The 24,998-nt window shown below is 35.7% G+C and overlaps 3 protein-coding genes across 6 annotated transcripts; 2 read left to right on the forward strand and 1 right to left on the reverse strand.

The window, feature by feature from the left end:
* Positions 1–322: 322 nt before the first annotated feature.
* On the reverse strand, positions 323–5,189 carry LOC101742918 (uncharacterized). Of its 2 annotated transcripts, none has more exons than XR_009974212.1 (4): positions 4,980–5,189; positions 4,302–4,480; positions 3,755–3,886; positions 323–2,725 (listed from the first exon to the last, which is right to left on the reverse strand). XR_009974212.1 is itself a non-coding variant. In XM_004922202.5 (4 exons), the coding sequence occupies exons 1-4, from the start codon at positions 5,083–5,085 to the stop codon at positions 2,509–2,511; spliced, it is 624 nt and encodes a 207-aa protein (XP_004922259.1). In that variant the 5' UTR covers positions 5,086–5,181; the 3' UTR covers positions 323–2,508. The 2 variants fall into 2 exon arrangements, 1 of the variants encoding a protein (XP_004922259.1); XM_004922202.5 differs by having other exon boundaries at positions 4,312–4,480; positions 4,980–5,181.
* A 173-nt stretch (positions 5,190–5,362) lies between these two features.
* LOC732888 (cleavage and polyadenylation specific factor 5) lies at positions 5,363–8,450 on the forward strand (the record flags this gene model as incomplete). The annotated part of the gene is given in 4 exon segments (NM_001046889.1): positions 5,363–5,692; positions 6,327–6,438; positions 6,912–7,002; positions 7,152–8,450. Coding segments are annotated over 4 exon segments (684 nt in total). The 3' UTR covers positions 7,400–8,450.
* A 562-nt stretch (positions 8,451–9,012) lies between these two features.
* LOC101745360 (zinc metalloproteinase nas-14) lies at positions 9,013–24,303 on the forward strand. Of its 3 annotated transcripts, none has more exons than XM_062670999.1 (9): positions 9,013–10,637; positions 11,679–12,658; positions 12,816–12,903; positions 13,821–13,867; positions 15,434–15,650; positions 16,543–16,715; positions 17,163–17,313; positions 18,359–18,516; positions 18,808–24,303. In XM_062670999.1, exons 2-9 carry the CDS (start codon positions 12,647–12,649, stop codon positions 18,928–18,930), a joined length of 969 nt encoding a protein of 322 aa, XP_062526983.1. In that variant the 5' UTR covers positions 9,013–10,637; positions 11,679–12,646; the 3' UTR covers positions 18,931–24,303. The 3 variants fall into 3 exon arrangements, with proteins under 3 accessions (XP_062526983.1, XP_012547954.1, XP_062526982.1); XM_012692500.4 differs by having other exon boundaries at positions 11,679–11,860; XM_062670998.1 differs by having other exon boundaries at positions 9,013–12,658.
* Positions 24,304–24,998: the final 695 nt, after the last annotated feature.

The raw sequence follows: 24,998 nt of genomic DNA on the forward strand, positions 1-24,998 counted from the left end.
CTGGGACCTTAGAATTTATATCTCGAGGTGGGTGGCGCATTTACGTTGTAGATGTCTATGGGCTCCAGTAACCACTTAACACCAGGTGGGCTGTGAGCTCGTCCATCCAAGCAATAAAAAAAAAAAAAAGTAACAGTACAGTACCAATTCCAAAACCACTCCCGGAATGTTTTTTTTAAGCATTTGCTTAACAAAGTTTTGAATAATTATACATTGATGATTCAATGAATGATTGAAAGCACAATTCTCGCTGATAGGCTTGGCCGTAGTCTACTTACCATCCGGTACGACATATTAGCGTACAAAGAAAAAAAAGGATATATTTTGTTTTATTAAATTTATTTTGGAATGTTACAGGTTACAGATTAAACTTAATGTTTCAAACTTAAACATTTAAAATATACATTAAAATCTTATAGAAAATTACAATGCCCAACAATGTAAATATTTAAACACTATTAAATTAATACAATAAAAGTTTCACATTCAGCCATTCTACTATAGAATAGAATAAAATCGTTATGTATAATAGAATTTCTACATTAGGATTTTATCCACCAGACACACGAGAACATTGGCCAAACATGACGCCGACCGTAAACAGATTGTACCAGAGAAGTTAGAAAAAATTATTTATAACAAAAAAAAAAAAAAAGAAGAAAAATCGAATTAAACCGTTAGCGAATTTCAAACGCATGCGGTACATATGTAATCTTGACTGATCCTTCAATCTCTTTTAACATTCACGTTAGATAGAGATAGCGAAACTAGTCTCTTACGTCGCACTCTGTTCTATTGAAATTAACAAACCCTCTTATTAACTGATAGGTATTCAACTTTAGTACAATGTGGTAATCGGCTTCTTGATATGCCCTTATTGCCAGTTTCAATTTTTTTTATCTTGAACTACATATGTGATGTTATAGTTAAAATAGTAATATGAAAAATTTGTTGGAATGAAATGAGATGCAATTGATTTATAAGCTTGGCAGCGGCTGGGCTCTGCCCCTGGTATTGCTGAAGTCCATGAGCGATGGTAGTCACTCACCATCAGGTATGCTCGTCTGTGCCTCCAAGAGCAATAAAAAAAATACATTTGAGACTTATCAATCGGAATTAAATTAAATGAAACAAGTTGAGATGGGATGAAATATCTGGTGATAGGACCTCTTGTGAGTCCGCGCGGATTGGTACCACCACCTTGCCTATTTCTGCCGTGAAGCAGTAATGCGTTTCGATTTGAAGGTTCGGTTCGGTTAGGTTTTATTTTCGTTACGGAATTTCTTGATTCGGTCGGATAAAAGCTATGCAATAGCTTAATAATAACTGAAAAATTACAATTCTTCGATTACGTTTTTGGTGTTTACCAAATAATAAGACTTTTGGATTAGGGCAATTCAATTCTAAAGGTGCGATATAATGTAATCTAATGTACAATATGTGAATTGTTTTATTTTATTAAATTAGTGTTTCCTCATGTTTAAGCTTTTACTAATAGTGGCACCTTAACCGTTTAGCATCTGTGAAAATTAACACTTGTGGATTAATGAAACAAAGACGCCAGTCATATATTTCATCCCGTCTCATCTCCTTTCATTTAATTTTATGCCAATTGATAACAGTCTCGGATAAATCCACTGCATAATATTTCGCTCAAAAACATTTTTCATATAAATATTATTTTAACTATAAATACCTACTAACATAATATCGCTTATTTGAAGATAAAATAAACTCGAAACTGGAAATAATGGCAAACCAAGAAGACAATTGCCATAATAAAAAAAAGAAGACGGGAGAAAAGAACACTTCGAACGCCTTTTTTTTCTTATCATTAATAAAACAACTTTATTCCTTGACAAATAAAATTATTGTCGCCATCATAATACAATAATTTTAACAAAGAAATTTAGCGTCTTCGACAATTTATCCTCAAGACGAGATTTTCATCAATGTTTTCGTAGTCAATCAAATATGCGTAAAGAGATATGAGTTCTAAATCGATATTGTATGTTATAACCGTTGCCCCATCCTTCAAACCGAAACGTATTACTGCTTCACGGCAGAAATAGGCAGGGCGGGGGTACCTACCCGTGCGGACTCACAAGACGTCCTACCACCGGTAATTACGCTAATTATAACAAAAAAATTTGAGTTCGATTTTTATTCAACAATCTTTATCATTCATTATGGAAGAATTAAGTTCAGTTTTTATACAAAAAGAGATATTTTATTTTAGATTATATTCTATAACTAATCTATATTACGTTCTAGATGTCTATGGGCTCCGGTAATCACTTAACACCAGGTAGGCTGTGAGCTGGTCCACCCATATATGCAATAAAAAAAAAGATTACATTCGCCTTGGGCACCCAATAAAATCTTTTAGTTAGTCTTTATGAGTAGGTAGAAACGATTTACTTATACACTATACACTCTAGCTCTTAGTAAACGAAAAAAAAAACCTTCACGCGTTCATTCCTCCCTAAAACCTCAAGAAAACATGTGTCATTCTTTTTTCATGCATTTCCTGCGTTCTAAAATTATCATATTCTTTAAGGCGCTTGCTATGACATATCTCAGTTCGTGGAATTGACTAATGGAGAGCCGATACGTCCGTATTTGACCGTCTGTTAAGACAAATGTCACTATGACATGTGTCAAAGTGTGCATTATCTCTTTCCTGCGTTGTGGCGAAGGATTCTCCGTTTCAATTGTTGATTGACTGAAATGGAAAAATTATTACTTTTCTTTAATCTAGCTGCTCTAGTGAAGTAGCTTTAGTAACATTTGTCATTTGCCATGGGCAATGCTAATGACTGACAGATACGATTTTTTTCGGGAATACCTTTTCCAAAAGTCGCTTCTGTTCATTTTTACTTTTTTTTCCTTCAGATCTCGACTCGTGACCTATTATTTTTGGTTATCATGTCAAAAAAGTTACACTAAAACTGGTCCCATAACTCTATATGTTACTCTTCTTCTTTGTCCCCACCTTATCCCACTAGGTAGGGTTGGCATAGCGATTTTTTCTATTCCATTCTCCTCTATCACCCGTCATCTCAACACTCTTCTTCTCACACTTCTCTCTCTCTCATATCGTCATTTTTTATTTTTTTTTATTGCTTTGTTTGTTAGGCGAGCTCACAGCCCACCTGGTGTTAAGTAGTTACTGGAGCCCATAGACATCTACAACGTAAATGCACCACCCACCTTGAGATATAAGTTCTAAGGGTCTCAGTATAGTTACAACGGCTGCCCCACCCTTCAAACCGAAACGCATTACTGCTTCACGGCAGAAATAGGCAGGATGGTGGTACTCACACGCGCGGACTCACAAGAGATCCTACCACCAGTAATTACGCAAATTATAATTTTGCGGGTTTGATTTTTATTACACGATGTTATTCCTTCACCGTGGAAGTCAACCGTGAACATTTGCTGAGTACGTATTTCATTAGAAAAATTGGTACCCGCCTGAGATTCGAACACCGGTGCATCGCTCAACACGAATGCACCGGACGTCTTATCGCTTAGGCCACGACGACAAATTCACACTCCATTCTTGTCTTCTTCAGTCGACCTCTTCCCTCTCTACCTTGCACTACCATTTCCATACATCTCCTAGTCACATATAGCTCTATATGTTACTACCAACTAAATTACACTTCTAAATGTTTTATTTGAGTAAACAGATCATAGATATACTTTAGGTTGACTTGAGGAAAAATCAAATAAAAGACCATAAAAATACCTTAAAGAAACATCAATTTTCCATTGTAAGCTCACGACACCTGGTTTCATCCGTAAATGTTTTGGTATATTTTCATACAATTTCTCTGTGCATAGCAACACTGACAGCTCAGACGTACACTCAGGGGAAAAACTGAAAATTAAAAGTATTTCAATATTATTACAGACTACTAGGAGATGTATGGAAATGGTAGTGCAAGGTAGAGGGGGAAGAGGTAGGGACGGTGACATGTCATGGTACTTGGAGAACACCGTGAAGCAGAGAGCTTAATCAAAAGCCAGATGGTCAGTTGCAAAAAAAGATCCCTGCAAATGTTTTGGGGATTAACCATCATCCTTCATTGTCCTTCAATTAGACTAAGTGTTTGTTCCTTTTAAAACAATTAGAAAACTTACATTAAGTCAGATAACATTTTTAATATTTATATTGATTGGATTCACTAAGACTCCTTTTTATTAAATTACTGCAATTGAGCTAACCCCATTACTCTCATGGTTTCCACATTAATTTTATAATGAGAGCCAAACTATCACTAAAGTAAACTCACAAGCACTAACCGCAGCCCATCTAAAAATGTTTTTACATCATCTTGGCCCCATAAGCTTTTGGTTGCCGATCGGAGTCTTGCAAAGTGCCTGACGATAGCTCTGACCGCAGCAAACTTTTCTGCGTTCATTAGACTCGATAATCTCTCATCTTCTATTCCTTCTAATTCTTTAAGAGACACTGCAATTAGAATTATAAGATAAGCTAAGAAAAGCTAATTTAAATTGCTTAAGTTGCAAGATCTTTTTTAATTGCTACACAATCGCTCTAGTCCGTCTAAATAACATGAGTACATATTATATTAAGATATCGTGTGATACATAATTAGTTTAGCAATTTGTCTTAGACATTGGTCTAAGACAATTTTTTTTTTATATATCATATTTTTAAATTACTATACTTATGTGTGTAATCTTATTATTTAATTTAGTCCTTTTTATTTCAGGCTCAAGTTGCCAGATGTCGCTCTTCCAAACAATCCACTTGTTAAAAGTGTACAATGAAAATATAATGCTTAAGGAATCCATGGTATATTCACAGTTTCTAGTAATAATCTGGAGTTTAAGCATTCTTAACTATAATTTAATAATAATCTATTCTTATTTTTTCAACCTTCTTCTTTATTAGTACTTTTCTTTAAAATTGTCAATGGGTGCAATAAAAAAAAATGTGTACATACAAATTACGAATGGTCTTATTTCCTTTTTCTGTATTTCCGGTGTGACTTTCGAAACTGCAGACCATTGTGATATATTCTCTGATATGAATTCTAAATGCTCAGACATTTCTATGAATTATTCACAATAAAACTAAAAAAAACAAAACTAAATGCAATTGCACATTACTTCAAAACAAAAATTAGTTACTGTCAAAATTATTCAAACTGTCAAAGTTAAGGTTTGACTTGGACAAGTCTGTAAGAACTTTTTTAACGTAATCGACTAAAAGCTTAAATCGAGGCGAGTATTGGCCGATGTCGTTTTTGCCAAATCACAACTCGGAGTTACAACACACACCCGTGAACGTCACTAATTATAATTCTTAATAATTCTTATTATTAAATGGCCGAATACTGACGCTTGTTTGTCTTGGTAAAACAATTTTTAGTTGTGATCATCTCTGCATACGCGGTTTTGTTGAAAATAAGATCAAATATAAGATGGCAGCAGTTCAAGGGCCTCCCGGTAACAAACAGTGGCCTGCGCGACCAGGACTACAACATCAAATAAGCCAAAACCCAAGCATGAATTTAACTCTCAATAGGTCTATTAATTTGTATCCGCTTACGAATTACACGTTCGGAACTAAGGAGCCGCTGTTCGAGAAAGACGCGTCGGTCCCGGCGAGGTTCCAGAGGATGCGAGAGGAGTTTTGTAAAATCGGAATGAGAAGGTAAGGTTATGTTAGGAAAGCCGATGTATGAAACGACCCATTATGATTATAAAGAGTACCCACTATACATGTTTGCTTTATTCATTATGAAAATAATAAACATACATATCACTTTACTTACCTAACCATATTAGAACTTCATTAAATACAAAATCATACAGTTGATATCTTATTAGGCTTTTAAATAGCTCTCTCATATACTTAGCCAATCTAGGTCCACTAGTGAAAAGAATCGACAAAAAAATCAGGGCTTGTACTGTAAATATAGACTTAACACTACTAATGTGTGAAGTGTTGTAAATTATGGCAGGTAGATTACATGACTTAAACATGTATAGATGAAACAGTTTCCCTAAAACCTTTTTGCACGCTGGAAACTTGATATTATTACTCGATAACACAGTTTACATTTATGTTTACCTCTAGTATTGATATATAATAATAATAATAGCTGTGGACGAGCCACATTATAATCAAGCCCTTACCCACTTTCTTCAACTGAGTTTATCACATGACTAACCTACAATTAGGGGGGCTACCTATTGAGTGTTGATAACTCTGTTATGGTTCACTGTGGCTTCATCCAATTGCGTTAATGAGTTGTGAGTTTGATGGGATTTAATTACCGTTGCAGGTCAGTCGAAGGTGTGTTATTAGTACATGAACATGGTCTCCCTCATGTGCTGTTACTGCAACTCGGCACTGCGTTTTTCAAGTTGCCCGGTGGAGAATTGAATCCTGGAGAGGTATATCTAGATTAAGGGATTACCTTTATACTATAGAACTACAAATATAGAAGTCAGCCTAGATCCTCTTGTAGACAGAATAGCCTCTGCTTGCATCTTTAAAGCGCAATTTAACTGGGAATAATCATACGATAATATCAGATCCTTCTCAACTTGAGCAGCCTCTTTGGGGTTTGCAACTCAAGAGGCTGCCAACAAAGTTAAATATAGTCATCATTGTCGATAATTTTTGAGTATTATATCATATAGAGCAAAACAACAGAATATGCTACTCTAATAAGAGCTATGTCCCATTTTCTGTTGAGCAGTAATTGTATTCTCTAGTTTTTCAGTATTGTAATAATAATTATGGTTTGTAAAGAATCTAAATTATGTAGTTGTATGTTGAGTACCCATCAAAAGAGATGCACATTCAAGTGTTTCAGATGTTCCTAATAAAAACAATGCGAGACTACATTTTTTTAAAATTCCAGGATGAAATTGATGGTTTGAAGAGGCTTCTCACAGAGACTTTAGGCAGGCAAGACGGTGTCAAACAGGAATGGCTCATTGAAGACACAATAGGTTAGTGATGCTATAACAGTGCTTGAAAAACTGGTGAAAGCTTGAATTTTGACTATTTTTACGTTTTAGCAAAAAAAAAATTTTATGTTTTAAAAAAATGTAATAATATATGTAAACTTAATATATGTAAACTTTCTGTAAACTTACAGGAAACTGGTGGCGACCGAATTTCGAACCACCGCAATATCCATACATTCCGCCTCACATCACGAAACCAAAGGAGCATAAGCGCCTATTCCTGGTTCAACTGCAAGACAGAGCTCTGTTCGCTGTACCGAAGAATTACAAGCTGGTTGCGGCACCATTGTTTGAATTGTACGATAATGCTCAGGGATACGGACCTATAATATCGTCGTTGTCTCAGAGTTTATGTCGTTTTAATTTCATTTATATGTGATAAATGGTATTTAAAGTGAAGTTTGATGAAGAAAGTTTAAATGGAATGAGTTTCTGCAATACTTCTGCAGCTAGACCACAACGAAGCTCAGTGTTAGGCAACTATGGATATCACCTTCCATAATATGTTTACCTAAAAACATCCAATTATTGTTCCAAATCCATAGGACAATTTAGGCTTTCTTCATTATTGAACTTGTATAGATATATGCAAATGGACATTTTTTCTATAGTTTAAGATAAGGTTTTCTATATTTTTGTCAATAAAAGAAAATTGTCATGTTATATCTAAATAGTTATGTGCGACAGAAAATATCTGAAGTGAGTGTTGTTATTAAGAGATGCATAAGATGTTGCAGGGACCGGTATGGATCTTGAGATTTCCCAGAAGAGTCGTATTGTTTTATAACTTGGGGGACTTGGGACAATGTGTACAAAAGGGGTTCCTTAATTTTTTTGACAACTTCAATTTGACAATTTATTTGTTTTTTAACTGCAGTCATGATTTATATAACTTTGATTTGCTTTAAAAATACCTTCATACTTCAGTGTGTTTGAAGATCTTATGCCTTTAGAACTGCTAGCTCACAGATATTTGTTGAGGGATATGCAGAGAAGGGACTTCATTTAATGAACGAATTGTTGAGTTGTCACCATTCTCTCATTCCCAAACTTGGAGCATCAGAAAGAGATAAATTCACCAGCGTTCAGACCACACTCAGCATCCAAGATCCAAGCTGTTCTTTGTCCTCTTAAATTGACTCAGTTGCAGACTGCATACCAATCTGATTATTCGCAATTATGAATTAGGTCAGCTGTTATGATGCAATTTAGACCTTACAGCTCAAGAAATAAAACAGCAGTTTGATTTAATGCTAAATGGCACTGGAGCTAGTTTTGACATCAAGGCCACACGTCAAACTGACCATGACCTAATATGTAATTTCCGAATGCTGAACTTAGTCTAATTTAATGCCGATTCATTAAAATTTTAATTGAAAGTTAACTTGAAGAAACTTTGTAACTAATAATATGTATTTTAATATTAAGCGTATTTGACTAAAACTTATGTAACACAATTTTTACAGGTTGTTTCATTTTGTACCTGAAGAAAGAAGACTGTTTTAGTTTCTAAGTTGTATATATATACATACAGGGTGTAGTTCTAAAATATTTTGTTTTTTGTAGATTTAAGTGATTATCAAGCTTATATTGAGGGAGTGCCTAATCTCGAGTGAAATTTTTCGATAATAATTCTTATTGTCTGAATTATGTTAGAAAAAGCCAATAATACCGGTACAAGGAAGTACAGCACACCCTGTATTTGTTAAAATGCTAGGTTTTGCTTGACATGTGATTAGTATTCAAAAGAAGTTAAGTGCTAAACATTCTGATTTATGTATTCTCATTTTCGAAAATTCATAAAAAAAAATCACACGCTGTATATTTAAAGCACTTTGAGATTTTCACTAATTTTGTTAAACAAAATCGTCATGAATAAGTAATATCTGTCTAAAAAGTGATAATTCGTACTATGAGAAAGTGGTTTACTGTGAACGTCAAAGAATAATTTGTTGTCTGTGATATTGACTGTGATATTTGAACTGTTTTTATTTAGTTATTGCTGTTGTCGGACTATAAGTGATTCAATTGGGAAATTAAGGGTTAGATAAAGTTGACAGCGGGTCCTAAAACTGGATTAGGGCTGCTAAAGATAGACAACAATGTAAGTAAGACGTTTGAGGAGGCCTATGCCTTCCTATGCCGATAGGCAATAAATGAAATGAGAGATATTCTGTAAATTTTAAAAACTTAAATTAACAGTCCTAATAGTCCAGAAAAAGGGCTCATTGATTGTTTGATTGAAACGATTTAAGTACATTGTGAACAAATTGACTTTGGTAATGTCGATTAAATCATAATGCTATACGTTCAAAGAAGTATCCGCAGCGAATCTTGGATGGTTTGTGTTAATTAATTTGCTAAGATTAACTATTGAAGCCATTTGTATGTTTCCGAGGAAGTTTAACTGACTACTCTTGTAGTCCCATTATACTTTAAGAGATGAGTCTCCATACTTTCTTCTGATTTCTCGAGTCTTAGAAATAGTTAAAATTGAAAACTCTCTTAAAAACCGCCAAAGCGCGGGTTAATTTTGCGTTTTTATTGAAATTGAAGTAAAGAGCTGTTTTTTTTACTTTTTTAATTGGAAATTTGACGGTAGTCTACAGAACGATGCCTCCAATGAACACTACTCTAACTCCAAATTCGTAGGTTTACAGGAGGAGCGTTTAAACGAAAAAAGTTGATAAAATTTTTATTATTGCAGATATATTTATGGTTTTTTCTTGTGTGACTAGCTGATTTACTCTTGCTTCGAACTCCATCAATAATGAATTCGTAATACTTTTAAAATAGTGAAGCGATTTGCGTGAAAAACGAAAATTTCATAATTTTGAGTTAGTGTTCATTGGAGGCATCGAGAATGCATCGATGAATTCATTTCAAACGCTCGTCACCGTGAAAACTGTCAAGTATTCGAAACTTCACCAATAGTGAATTGCTATTTTATATAAAACGCGAAGTGAAACCGTAATTCAAGTCAGGTGCTACCGCGATTGCTCTAGACCACCTTAACCACTACACAAGATTGAAGGTTACGATTTAAGACTTGATACGCTCCAGATACGTTCATATGGACCTATCTGATCTACTTAGGCAGGAATAGCACAGGTAGGTAGCCGTACTTATCAAAAATAGCATTGGTCCTCGAAGTTTTGCGCCGGATCCTCTCGGCGGGTCGCGTTTCTGATTCAATAGTAGATGCATTCGCGAAGCAGCCGTCGCGTCGTTGAGGTGTTTGGTCTCCTGCCGAGGCACTCGAGCTGCTGTTAGTAAATCTCACCCCTCCCCGCTGAGCCCGCGCTCCTTCACCTGCCCTGGCGACGCTGGAGAGGCCTTCGGGCCACCAGTGTGCTTAGTCTTTAACGTTCTAGATAGCGTAAAAGTTAACTCGAATTTGTATGCAGTTGGAACAGCGCCCCTAGCGGCAAACGGACGCAAACATCGAACTCCATACAAAGAGTTAACTTTTACGCTATCGAAACCGTTAAAAACCCCTCACTAAGCACACAGTTTTCCTTCCATTCAAATAAAGTTGAGCAGTGCACCAGACATAATTAAATATTTGGCCACGTTTGATACCATTGGAGTGCAAGTACTCGATTTTCAATTTGATGGTAATTTCAATTATTGAATAAAAAGTAATCGTAAAATTTTATCAACATTTTTTTATTGCATTGAATGTAGGAAAATTGAGAAATGCTGTTTGCATTGTTAGTTTGGTTTGATTATTTGGGCTTGGGAAGAGGGGAGTTATGGCCAAACGGGGTAGTTCATTATGCGATCAATAATAAAGACTATGGTAAGTAGAAGAGAGGTAATATATATCGGTCCTTCTTCACGTAGTGTTGACGTCTCATCGTAAAAACCTACGAGATCCCTCAACGCATTGCAAGAACTAGCGAATTGAATTCGCAGTCTTTGTTTCTTTTTCCCGTATCTCCTCGGCTATAACAGGTGCGCACTTCTTTTTATTACCCATGTCACGACCTAGTTTACAAAATACTGTTACGCGCTGGGACTCGGGATAAATAAAGCTTTCACCGAAGTACAGATTAAAACTATTCAACACTTAGAGCACATGGAACACTTTAAAATTCGCAATTCACTTCTTCCGCTTCGAGTAGAACCGCCTACTAACTGCCTTCGTGTCGATACGACAACTCTACAATTATCGAGGTCATTCCCGATACGACGAGTCGTTCCAACTTCCAATATGTGTTTCCGCTATTTGATAATAGATGGCGTTACACTTTCGAGCGTTCTCGGTTTTGCTGGTTCTTTGAATATTTGTTTCTGTTATTTGATAACAGATGGCGTGACTACCGGCGTAACAATACGTTCAGTACGGTTGTCGGTCGTCGAAGGAATTGTCACCCATATTGTGGAAGAGAAATGCCTTACCGCACAAAATCGCATTGCAGTAATTCGTGTCGCAGTTTTGTATATTGTGTGTAATTCCACAAACAATCGTCAACTAAATTCCTAATTTTTTTTCGAACATTGCGAGACTCGCATTTGCACTGGCAGAGAGTGTAGTTTTATTAAGCCACATTAACTTAATGTCTCGCTTGTTGTACACCCACTAGTTGTTAGTATTGCCATCAAAAAAAGGACCGCTAAGAAAAACAAAAAACGAATTTTAAACTTTATTTCAGATTTACATTCACAAGATATTATAATATCAACATTAACGGATATCCAAAAAGAGATATGTGTTAAATTCTTTAATACTCCATCGAATTACAATATATCTGACGGTAAAATACTGTACATCAACAACCAGGACAGACGGAAGACATGTCAAAATGAGAGATATGATTACACGAAGAGTGTCGTGGTAAAATGAACTTTCATTATAATCCTCTTTTTTTTTTCTGGCTTTTGTTACTTATATTTAATAACAACTTTGCCAACGTCAGATGGTGGAGGTATCAACATAATTGTACCAAAACATTTGAGTAAATGAAGGCATGAATGGAATGTCATTTGCAAATCATTTAATACAGTTTAACCTCTGGTCCAGTACGAAGACTTTTTGCGATGCCACTGGTAGTTTTCCAATTACAGAGCATAATGCGACTCAGTGACGCACAATGCCGAATTATGCTGAAGCTTAATTGGAACGTGAATTAGTTTTCAAATGCATCAGCAGAGTGCACTAAGTTAGCACAGTTTTAATTAACATTGATTATTTCTAAGAAACTACGACGAAACTAAAGCCTTACAATTTTTTTCAACATTAAATAATATTACTAACGATAATATAAACAAAATTTCGATCAATGCCAACTTAAAGAAAAAACACTTGTCAATTTTCTGTCACTGAGTCGGTATCGATTGCGAGTATCACGCGAGAGCAGTACTTTTGAGAGTGCTCGATTGTGCGAAGCGTTGCTGTAGTTGGAACATTCAACGTTGAGCATTATGCCGCATAATGCGCTCTTGTGCTGTAATTGGAAAACTACCACTGTTGCCAGTTTTTTTTTAAATAGTCAATTTAATACTCACTATGTGAAAAAAACGGATCGGAATGAGATAAAGTTGATTGAAATTGTTGTGTTTTGTAAAAGCGGTTTTTCTTTTCTTAGAAACATCCAGTTCGACAGTGATTTGTATTTTGTCAATGATAATGAAGGTTAGCCCTTCGTCTACATTTAAAAGAAATGCAATTTGAAAAAGAAATTGGGAAACTATTGTTGATTATTTCACACCCGTCATTAAAAAGAATTATTTTTAAAAGATCTTAACGGCTTACAAAAAAAAAAAAAACTCAATTCAAATGCTACTTTCAGAACATGCAGATCGGTTACAAATGTCTTAATCGAAGGGAAATTTCTAGAATTGTGATTGACATGCTCAAAGCTAGCATTGAGGGAACGAGTAAGTTCCAATTATGATTTTTAAAAAATTGGCTGATATACATATTATAGAATAGGAACTGTTGTTTATATGCTACAATAATTGAATATTGTAATTTCGATAGAATCCAGTAAATGACGTAATTAAACGACGGTTACACGGACATACGGATTCATCTGATGCACTATACGTTATTATTAGATCCCTGCAGCTGTAGCACTAAGAGAAGGCATGAACCTGCTAACAGTACTGCATACAACTTAACCCTTACATCGACCCGTTCAGGATCTCCCCGGATTTCCTCAGCTGGTCGCGACTGGCATCAGGTCACTAGTAATCCTTTCTTCCTAAAAAAAGATGTTCACAAAGAATCTGACGGCAGCGTTCTTAGAGGATTCTACCAGTAAGATGCAATCGTGTCGTACTTCTGTCGCATATGTTCGATTTGAACGGTTGGGTGTGGAAATTACTACGAAAGGGAAGATCTCCCATCGAGCGAGTGATGTTGCTCGGTAGACCGACGGTTCAAATGCTTTTTTTTTTAAGTCTAAGCTGATAACCTTGAGAAGCTATATCAGCCTAAGCGAATGTGTAGGCGAGCTCGCGGGGCTCAAACCGGGAGTGTTGCTAACACTGGCCCTAGCAAGAGCAGTGTTTCGCAGAATCTACCACCGGATCGGAAACGCGACCCACTGAGAAGATCGGGCGAGAAACTCAGTGGGCTGTGTCTATGGGTTAATTTACTCGTCGAGCCCTTCCTCGCAAGCGACGGATTCGGTGAGGACGGTGAACGGTGCTTGGGGTACCTAAAAGCACCGTTAGTGGATCGGTTGGAACCGAAATGAGGTGTCTAGGGCGACGTTCACTGTTTACTATAACCTCGCACCAATCCCTATTCAATAATGTTCATGTTTTGATGTATTTATTTAATGTTTCAGTGTTACCAATTAACAGTTTCGACTTGATGAAAAGATTTCAAGAGAAGGTTTGTTATTAAGAATGTTATTTAGTTAAAGTAATTTAAAAATACTCCCTTAAAAAAACATGGCATAGATTTATTTTAGGCTTCATTAGTTTTACTGTGCTAATGTGTTTCGAGAAAGCAACATGTCATGCATTTGCACGCATCGTTCATTCATTATCTTAAGCCTTCGTCAAACAGAACGCGTACTTAGCGCGCGTCAGAGCGCTAAACTAACGCCGCGCTATGACGCGCGCTAATTACGCATTCTGTTTGACGAAGCCTTTAGTATCCAGCTGTGAGTCGCAAATTGCAACTCGAATACCCATCGAATCAGCAAATTGCAGCATAGCAAATACGATATGAATATAGCAGTTGCAGACGAAGTGTGATGTTTTTTATTTTTTTTATTGCTTATGTGAGTGGACATGCTCACGGCCCACGTGGTCGCCGGTGCCCATAGATATCTACAACGTAAATGCCGCCACCTACCTTGAGACATGAATTCTAAAGCCTCGGTTTTTACAGTACAACAGCTGCCCCACCCTTCAAACCGAAACGCCTTACTGCTTCACAGCAGAAACAGGCAGGGTGGTGGTACTATCCCGTGCCGACTCACAAGATGTCCCACCACCAGTAATTAGTGTGCCGAGTTGAACAAAATAATACACTTAACAACTAGATTATAACTTGGCGCCATCTTTGAAATTACACCACTTACGACGGTGGCGCTACCATAATACCTCGCTTTTCGACGAACGCTTTATAGACAAGATTTGAACTTTATAGTCACGTGTCACTTTGGAGAATGGTAGATGTATTGTGTTATCTATACACTCCGCTAGCTCCATAATGCATATAGAGGGTAGAAGTAAGGAGAGCACCATTTCGGTGTATTAAAAAATGTCAGCTAAAAGGGAGACAAATAAGGTAGCGCCACAGTAGTAAGTGGTAAGATTTAAAAAACAGCTACAAAAAGTACCACACTTCACTCTGTTTAAAACTGCTCTAATCTTAACATATTCACTTCCTAGACTAGCGCTATTTCGGTGAGTCTTCGAGCAATAACTTACTGTTTACAGGTGGACACTTTTTCAACTTGTCTCCTAAACAAGATAGTGCTCCTTACTTTTACCCTTCTTAAATACTGGTAGGTTTAATAAAAAAAAACAAAAAAAATGTGAGCCGTCACGGGACGCCTGGCAGATGTGAAACATCGACATTATTTTGTAAAAGTAATATGCAGAAAAGAACAGATTGTGATAGGAACTAAATATGTCATAATGATAAAATAAAATATTACGATTTTTTTTTTCAGATAACGATGACTATTTATTGAATAAACATTTATTTTCATTAAATACAAAAATTTACGACCAGATCGAGTGGGAGAGAATCGCACAGTCGATTGCGCATGGCGACGCGTCGTCACACCGTACACACTACTGCATATAGACTATATATAAACCATCATATAGCGTGGCAACGCGTCGCCACGCCAGAAATCGGCTTTACGTGCGGCTATAGATGTTTCACATCAATAAAGAATTTTCACATACTTCAATATTTCAATCGTTTTTTTTTTTATAGGACACCAATCCGACCTCTACGAAGTTGCTATCATCAAAAGATCGAAATTACATAAACGCTCATTACCACCACGAGTGCAGTGCATTAACGCAGCTTCCGGCGGTCGAAACGCGGCGTTTTTTCACGAACATAGTAATGAATAAAGACAGCGAAATGTATTATTCGAACAAAGTTTGGCCTCTCGGAATTGTTATGTACGGAGTCGAAAAGAAATTGCGTGGGTATTTTTTGTTAATGATGAGCTTACTCAGATTCACACCCTTCTCTTGCATATCCTCTATTCTTTGGCGAATGCGAACCGATACTGAGATCACTTTGTAATTCGGATTACGCGCGCAAAAATTAATATTCTAACATTTAATCAGTATTCGGATACTGATTAAATGTTAGAATATTAATTTTTATTTCATACATAAAACTACCTCTCAACAAAACAATTACCTCTCGTTTTAAACTGAAAACTAGCACTGTTGGGCTTTGAAACTTGATTACTTTTTTTTTAATTTGATAAACGGACTTTGTCATGCCTAGATCATGTTAACAAACTGCAGTCATGTATTTCCAGATATTCTTGAAGTATTGAAGTATGTAGTTCGAGTGGGCGTGAAATCGTTTGCCGATTTCGGTTACAAATTAAAAAAAACATTCTATTGTTTATTCAATGAGTTTCTTAGTTCTGGAATAGGGGACTTTTTGGCGGGAACGTGAGGACCGAAGTTGTGTGAATTGTTAAAAATTTTCTATTTAGTGTCTTCAGGTTTAAATGTGTAATAACGGTGGTTTATTAACTGTTTAATATCTGTGAAAGTGCACAAATGTGTCAAAATGAAACAAAGCCGCTGGACGAAGCTTCTCGGGATCCTCCAAAAAGATTATATTTCATCCCATATCATCTCATCTCATTTAATTTCATGCCAATTGATTAATGTTCCAAATTAATTATTTCACTTCATATTATCATTTTACATACACAAAATATATATAAAAGGTTGTATGGTATGCCTGAAAACCAAAAAAGCCTTGCCTTTCCAGTTTGAAAAATAGAACTACTACTGCACTGTAGAATGGGCAACGGAATATTAACCAAATGTTTCTTTAAACGTTTTCAGGCAACACTCGCTACTATTTAGCTATAAAATTCGCCATGGTCAACATTCAAATAGCGACGTGCGTTATATTTCGTGAGATCGACGATAGAGATGAATTACTACCGAAGAACTTACTGTGGTTCTCCACTGAGGGTAATGATATGCCCGCTTTAGGTTTTATGGAGGGGAATCAGGTTTGATTCGTGTATTTAATTTCTTTGACTAGCTTAATAGATTCGCGAAGTGACAAGTCGTTTTGATGTTTTATGAGGAGTGCTCTGAGGAACCGTTCGAGATGATACGTTGGTTGTTTTTATACCATAGTTACTTTCCGCCACCCAAACAGAGTTCATGATACCTAGAACCACTGCGTTCAGGCACAGCGCGTCTCTGATTATATTCATTGCCGCGTAATATACAATCTAGAATTAACTCCTCTCAATAGTGCTTCCAACGCGCTGAGATGTTTTTATTCGAACAAGCCTTGAGAAGAATCTTCCGCTGTAGGCAGCGGCTTGGCTTTGCTAATATCCATGAGCGACCGTGAATACCCACTACATTAGGTAAGTTGCAGGCTCGTTTGCATTTTTTTGCAAAATTCTGACTCAAAAAAAATTGTATTAAAAATGACACTTCCACAGACCATTTCATTGGAATCGGTTGCAAAGGGTGCACCTGGCCATACAGCCCACACTCTGAACGCGTTGTTAAGAGCTCTGGGCATCCCAATGATGTCCAATAGGCACGACAGAGACAATTTCGTCACCGTACTATGGAACCATATACAGAAAGGTAAAAATAGAATTCACGGTAAATTAAATCAACGTCACATTTCGTGCTTTTTGACGTAGGTACCACGCGCGTTTCTGCGTTAATACTTTGCAAAGGAATCTTAAATTATAAGTTTAAGTCAGTTAAGTAGATAAAAGTCATTGAAGCTTGTACGTGAGTAAATCGCAATATAGGTGTATATTATTTATATATATTATGTATGTATTATTTGATATACAATTCGAACTAGAAAAAATTGAACCATGGTAATGAATGGTAAAGGCTATTTGATTTAAGCGAAGTTTTTGTAACTTTACATGAGAGCCATTTTAAGTAGAAAATTGTGGAAAAAATATGGTAACAAAAAAAATCTTCGATTAACGGCCGTCTGGTGTGACATGGTCACTACACAAGGGGGTCGCGGGTTCGAATCCCGCCATGGGAAGATATTTGTATGATAAATATAAATGTCTTTTCCAGAGTTTTTTTTTATTGCTTAGATGTGTGGACGAGCTCACAGCCCACCTGATGTTAAGTGGTTACTGGAACCCATAGATATCTACAACGTAAATGCGCCACACACCTTGAGATATAGTTCTATGGTCTCAGTATAGTCACAGCGGCTGCCCCACCCTTCAAACCGAAACGCATTACTGCTTCACGGCAGAAATAGGTTATGGATGTATATTAAATATATGTACGTATATAATAAAAATCATACATTTATTTCCGTTATCTGGTACCTGTAACACAAGTTCTTTACGAACTTAGCACGGGACCAGTTAACGTGGCGTGATTGTTATTAAATATTATATTATTTTTATTATTTGAATGGGGTAAACTCATTTGAAGTTCAATTAAAAACATCGTCTTCTTGATACTAATACCAAATAAAATGGACCTAATTACAAAGAAAAATGTCGCGTATGAAGCGAAATATATTAATATTGTCACTCGCATTTTCTAATTAGAAGGCGAAGTAAATAATAAAATAACCTAACTTCCAAATTCCAAAACTGAACTATACCTGAAATAATAAAATGATGGGTTTTAATTCAATGTTAAGGTAAAGAACATTATTTCGAGAAAAGTCCGCCATCGGCAACGTTGACTGATCAAGATGGCGTCTATACAGCGTATTCGTTTGACAGCGCAACGCACGCTCCCGCCAATTTCATGTCCGAAGATTGTTCATTATCGGCCAAGACTATACTTCCTGTACAAGTAAGCAACTAACTATATAGGTCTTAAAAAAAATGTTTTCAAAAATTACATTTCTTTAATTACTAGACATTTTTTTCACTCAAGCCATATCTGTGATTTGCTTGGTAATTGAAAAGATATTTATTGTCGTCTCATCGTTTCCAGCACGCTTTTAATTACATAACATTTTGATTTGTTGAAAGATCGAAAATGATTTATCCAGTTTTTCTACCCCACATATAAAGCAAAAATTACATTTTAGACTAATGTTAATCTGTTCTTATTTTTATGGTCATTTTATTGCAATTTTAGGATCATCTATGGCAAAGGACGCTCATGATGGGTCACCGCCATGATTTGGCTCCGTGTGACACAGCCATAGTAAACAGCGTTTACAGAAACGAATGTCAGAAGAGGTCGATATCAAGTAATTAAATAATAAATCAGTATTTTTGTTACAATATAAATACTTTTGACAAAAGTTTTTAATTGATCTACATCATTTAAGGAATTAAACAAATAATGAAAATTGGCCATTTCTTTTTAATATATTTTTTACATTTTCAAAATAATAAATTAACATTTGATTTAATAAGCAGAACAAATGCAAATTTAAATGATTTCTTTAAGTTCTGTTTTAAAAAGTTATTTAGCCGTGATCAATCAATTGTCAAAACTGTCTCCTTTCAAATTGTCAACATTTTTAGTGCACAAATGTGGGCAAATAATTAAGTCGCTGGACGTAACTTCTCCTCCTTCTCCTCCTCCTTCTTCTCCTCCTGGCTGAGCCTTTGCTCGCCCACTTGTCCTGGTGAAACTGGAAAGGTCTCAGGGCCACCAGTAATCCTTCAACCATAAAAAAAAGTAACTTCTCAGGATCCTTCACAAAGTCCACTGAAAAGTCTCAGTAAATAACCACAATTTTAATAAGATTATATTTCATCCCATAACATCTCGTCTCATCTCATTTCATTTCAATCCATGTTTCATATGAATCAACTTTATTTCAATTCATTTCATATTATGCTTTTCCATATAAAAAAAAAATTATATAAAAAAGAATAGTTTGTATGGTATGACATCTTTGCCTTTTTAGCTAGAAAAATAAAACTATCACTATTGTCAAAACTGTCTCCTTTCGAATTGTCATCATTTTTACAATCAAATGCTTTTTGTTCTGTGATTAATGTTATTTTGTTTATGTTAAATTGTTTTAGTTACTACTTATTTTCCACTAAATTATTATAATTAGCACAAAACACAAATTATGAACAAGAAATCATCCGAAAAACGTAAAAAATATTGTAAAGTTTGCGACAAACTATTAACCGGTTCGAAATATCATATCGAGTCGCACTTGTACCGACACGGTTTGATACAGGCCCGCTTCAGATGCACTATTTGTGCGAAAGAATATTACAGGAAAGATGTTTACACGCGTCACATGAAGGTTCACGGCGGCGAGTTGCGGAAATCGTTCACCTGCGACCACTGCGAACGAGTTTTTGTCGATAAAAGAAATTTAATATTACATCTACGTGTGCACGACGATCTAGATATAAAATCGATTTTGAAATTCGAATGCAATGCCTGCGGGATCGCTTACAACGAAAAACGCCTGCTTTTGTATCATGTCCGAAAAAATCATTACAACTTACAAAGCGATGTAAAGTTTGACATGAATAATGTTAAATGCGACAGACCGTGGATAGAGAGAGTGATGGACACAGACACGTATGTGGAAATGAAAAAAATACAAAACAACGTATTGAGCATAAAGAAGTGTGAACTTAGGGACGGCACGAAAAGTTATGAGAGTAACGAAAAGAACTTGAATGGGGGATACATGAATTCTATTTTTGCCGTTACAGAAACATCTCAGTATTCTAAGGCTGTCTGTGATTATTGCAAGAAAGAAATGTTAAAGAAGAGCTTGAAGTCGCACATACGTGAGAGGCATTTGAAGATACGAAGATTCCAATGCGACAGATGCAAAAAAACATTTAATAGGCATTATCAAATGGTGAATCATGTTTGTGGGAAATTCAAAAGGAAATCAAGAAATTGAATAGCTTTGTAATGCAGAGTTCAAAACAACATTCGGACATATAAGTATAGAGAACACAAAGTTATCTTCTATTGTGTATTGCTGAAAATATTGCCAGCAGTAACACCGGCACAAAGTGCTCTTAAATATTATTTTTATATGATATAACTTACCTTGGCTACTCAATTTAGAAGGTTTTTAAACCTGAAACTTATGTGCCTTAATTGGGTATTACAAGATCCCAGTCATCACTTGTGAGTCAACTATTTAGGGTATTTCTTAATATTTTTATAGCTTAGTTGAGACGAGCTCACAGATCAATTGGTATTAAAAAGTTTCCAGAGTCCATACTACGTTTACAACGTAATTGCTGCCCACCCACTTTGAGACAAGAGTTCCAAGGCTCAGTTTTTAATAGTATTTGATACTGACAGCCTACCCTCAAATTATATTGTAATGATGCCAATTGAACTAGTTACTATTAGCTCCCCCTCCCATTATAAACACATTGAACGCTTTACAATCCACTAGTGCTCCTAGTGTACTATAACCATTTGGGCCAAGACAAAATCAGGGAATCTGTAATTTTTATTAAGTTGTGATTTTTATTCTAAAATTTATAAAATAATTTGCTTGGGAGATAAAAGTTAGTGACTCTTCACGTCTAGTTTTTAAGATATTTTATAACCTTGAAAACTACAAGTTTCTAGTGAATTTGAAAGCCACGCCGTTCGATTCAGGCTAAAGGGCCACGCGGCTCGCTTCCATACACATTTTGTTTTATAGCAGCAATCTGTGGCTTGTGGGAAGCGTTTACGTTGGAGCCCTGATGCGGCTTATGGGTGTCCCTTATGGCCCGAATGGTTCAGTAAGATAAGGCTCACAGGTTTTCAATTTAATAGGCTTTATATTTACCAAAATCTTTGCATACAACAACAAACTACAATAATGAATCACTTTTTTGAAGCACTAAACAATGAAATAGGCCTAAGTAAAAAGTTTATTTATAACTAGCTGTACACTTCCGCTTCACTGGGCATTTAAAATTAACATTATTATATCTCACCCCCACAAAGATTCTCATCATTAACGCCCCCGCAACTGGTGTAGAGAGTCCAACACTCATATAAATAGCCTATCCATTAAGTACATGGATTTTCTATATGGATACCAAGTTTCAAATCAATCTGATGCATGGTTCAGTAGTTATAACGGAACATCCGTAAAAACCACTGTAGATTTATACTATATTAGTATAGATAGATAGGAGCATTTTCAGTGATTTCTAAAACTATTTTTGAACTTTTTTGCCTTTGGCTTAAGAAATTATTTTTCTCTTAAACATAATATCATGTTCCAACCTTTTACACGTAGTGCCTAAATATGTGATATATTTTATCGAATTTTATAAGAGCTTGTAATATTGTCTTCCATATTTAACTGTAGATTTTAGAATCACGACAGACTAGTTTGGTAATTCATTGATCGTCAGAAAAACAGGGTGAACCTTTCTTGAATAGAAAGGCAAATGACCGATTAACTACTTTTTAACCCTTTTATTGTTGAGTTTTTTTCACATATTTTGCTGAAATTTGCTATAGGATTTTTGAAAAAACAAGTACCTTACAGAAAACCTTAAAAAAAAATCAATAGTAAATTCACAATAAAATAATTTTAAATGGTTAATTATTAATACTATTAAAATATTAAAAACGTTATCCGTTCGTACAGGTCGATACCTAATACGTATAATCAAACTACGCAAATAGTCGGTATTCCGACATCAATAGCGAGTCGATCTATCGACGGTTTGCGCTCAAAGTTTTAATAATTCAATCCTACGGTTCCATCTGTACGTCCGCAAAAACTGTACAGTATTAGCAAAGGTTTATATAACATAATGACAATAAACAAACGCAAGAATAAAGCGTTTAAATTGAATTTTAATTCCAACTACACTTTTTAATGTTGCATGCACGATGTGATAGTTAAAGGCGAGCTCATAAATGAGTTTTGTATGAAATTTTACTGTGTTTGTAATTTTAGTTCAGAATTTTCAAAATTATTGTGAAATTGCTCTTTACTGGAGGTAGAAATTTTGTGTGAGCCCGCACCCTTCAAAATGCATTATGCGGAATTTACATTACGAAATTAGTGTCATGCATGTTGAGCTGTTTGAGTTTGTTTGAGTTTCACGAAAGTAGTATCGATATAATATGCGAAAGTAATTTCGTAAAAAAATTAGTGTCGCGAAATCTACAGTATCGCAGTAACCATGGCGCCATCAGCATCAAAGCTATATTCTGCTATATTTAATGTAGCTAAAGAAATGCTTATTTAAAAACTTAAAGACCACCAGGAAAAAAAAGACGTTGGTAGATTCGAGAATGGTTAACAAGAAGGCATTTAGATGCAATGAAGCTAGTTTCTGAATTAGCAGATGAAGATCCTGAGAGTTATAAAAACTATTTTCGAACGAGTGAAGATGATTTTTTACTGTAGGGTGTTTCGGGTCCCAGGGACACTCTTGTCGCTAATATGAAAGAGCAGGCGCTTTCGCGACATTAGTTCTCGTCGCGTCTACACTGAAATTAGTTGCATGACACTAATTTCATAAAAAAATCGCGCAGGGCACGAAACTTATTTTCATTCATAAAATTAATGCATGCATTACGAAAATATTAAATTACACGTGAAACTGTTGATAAAACTAATATTACAGAATTAATTTCATGCCACTAATTTCGTAATGTAAATTCGCCCTTACTGTTTCGCGGCAAAAATAGGCAGGGTAATAGTACCTACTTGTGCAAGATGCCCCACCACTAGTAAAGTAGTACTTTGAGTCTGGTTTTCTTACACCCTAGGGTTTAAATGTTACTTTGATAGATAAATAGATAATGTTATAATCGAAATAAAAAGACTTGCATGTGGCTATAGTTATTGGTAAGATATTGTTTTTATAATAAAGTATTCTATGTGTTTAGTATACAACAAGTGGCCTTAAAGATGTTAAAACTTCTTAGCGGTTAATTAAAAATTAGCGTATAGAGTTATTTTTAAAATTAAATTATTTTTATACACCGATCGTCATATGGCTAACTCGGTGATTCTAAAGCACTGCATTTTTTTTTTTTTTTTTTTTTCCTACCTAAGCTGAGAGCCTTGAGAGGCTATGTCAGCGTAACCCTAACTTTTGTAGGTGAGCTCACGGGGCTCAAACCTGATGCGACAATTTTGTCATTTTATACTTTTCTATACAGCATATAGGTAAGGCAATGACTTTTAAATTTAATTTTGTGGGCCGTTAAATTTTGATATCTGTAAAAGTGTGCCATGACAAACAATACTTTAGGAATTTTCATAAGACGTTGACTATCGGGTAGGTCACTGGTGCCCTACGTGGCGCACTGAAATAATTATGTCAACTTCTGTTACTAAGGCATTTAAGGCTTGCCTAACTTTGCCTTCTTTTGATCGTTAATATTTTGTTTTACTCTTTTACAAATAGATTCATTCTCAGTGTCATTCGGATTCGTTTTTCCTAGTCTACTAGATATTCCGGCGCCTTATTAAAAATATCGAAGAGAGAAATCGATATAATCACTTCAGTGCGCCACGCAGGGCACCGGTGACCTACATGGCGTGATAATATTTTAGAGAAATCACTGGGTCAACCTCAAACGTTAAACTTAATTGTATAATCTATGGGGCCAACTACATACTGTATCTTTATTTCAATAAACTTTTTTTAATGTTGATATTATTTTTTAAGGGATTTTAAGTATGACCTGGTAACTAAGACTAGGTTGTCTTATTTTAATGAAAAATGATAATATGGAGTAAAATGAAATGAAGATGATTAATTTGAAACATTAATTAACTGGAATGAAATTAAATGAGATGATATGGGATTAAATATAATATCAGTAAAATGGTGGTGATTTACTGAGATTTTTTCAGTTGACTTTTTGAAGGATCCCGAGAAGTTACGTCCAGCAGCTTTGTTTCATTTTCCCACATTTGTGCACTTTCACAGATACTAAACAGTTAATAAATCATCGTTTAACCACAGATTTAAACTTGAAGAAACATTACTTAGACAAAATAAAACAAAATCACACAACTTCACCCCTGGCGTTCCCGCCAAAAAGTCAGCTGTTATGGTGACATCGACACAGCAACGTATGCTAAGTGTCGCCGCACACGGGCCACCAGTCACAACCACAAAACGCAGCTACCGACCTATTTCCTGTTGTTTTCTTACATTATTTAAGGACTCGCCGCACGTGGTTAACGGTTGACCCGCCACACGCTACATATAAAGTGTATGAAAATTCAGGAAATATTCCGGTGGCGGCGTTTTGTGGTTGTGGCCGGTGGCCCGTGTGCGGCGCCCTTATATCGCACAGGGAACTTCAATGGTAATAACTCAACGTAATTTAGACGAAGTTGT

Source organism: Bombyx mori, chromosome 11 (genome assembly GCF_030269925.1).
Source record: "Bombyx mori chromosome 11, ASM3026992v2".
Classification (NCBI taxonomy): domain Eukaryota; kingdom Metazoa; phylum Arthropoda; class Insecta; order Lepidoptera; family Bombycidae; genus Bombyx; species Bombyx mori.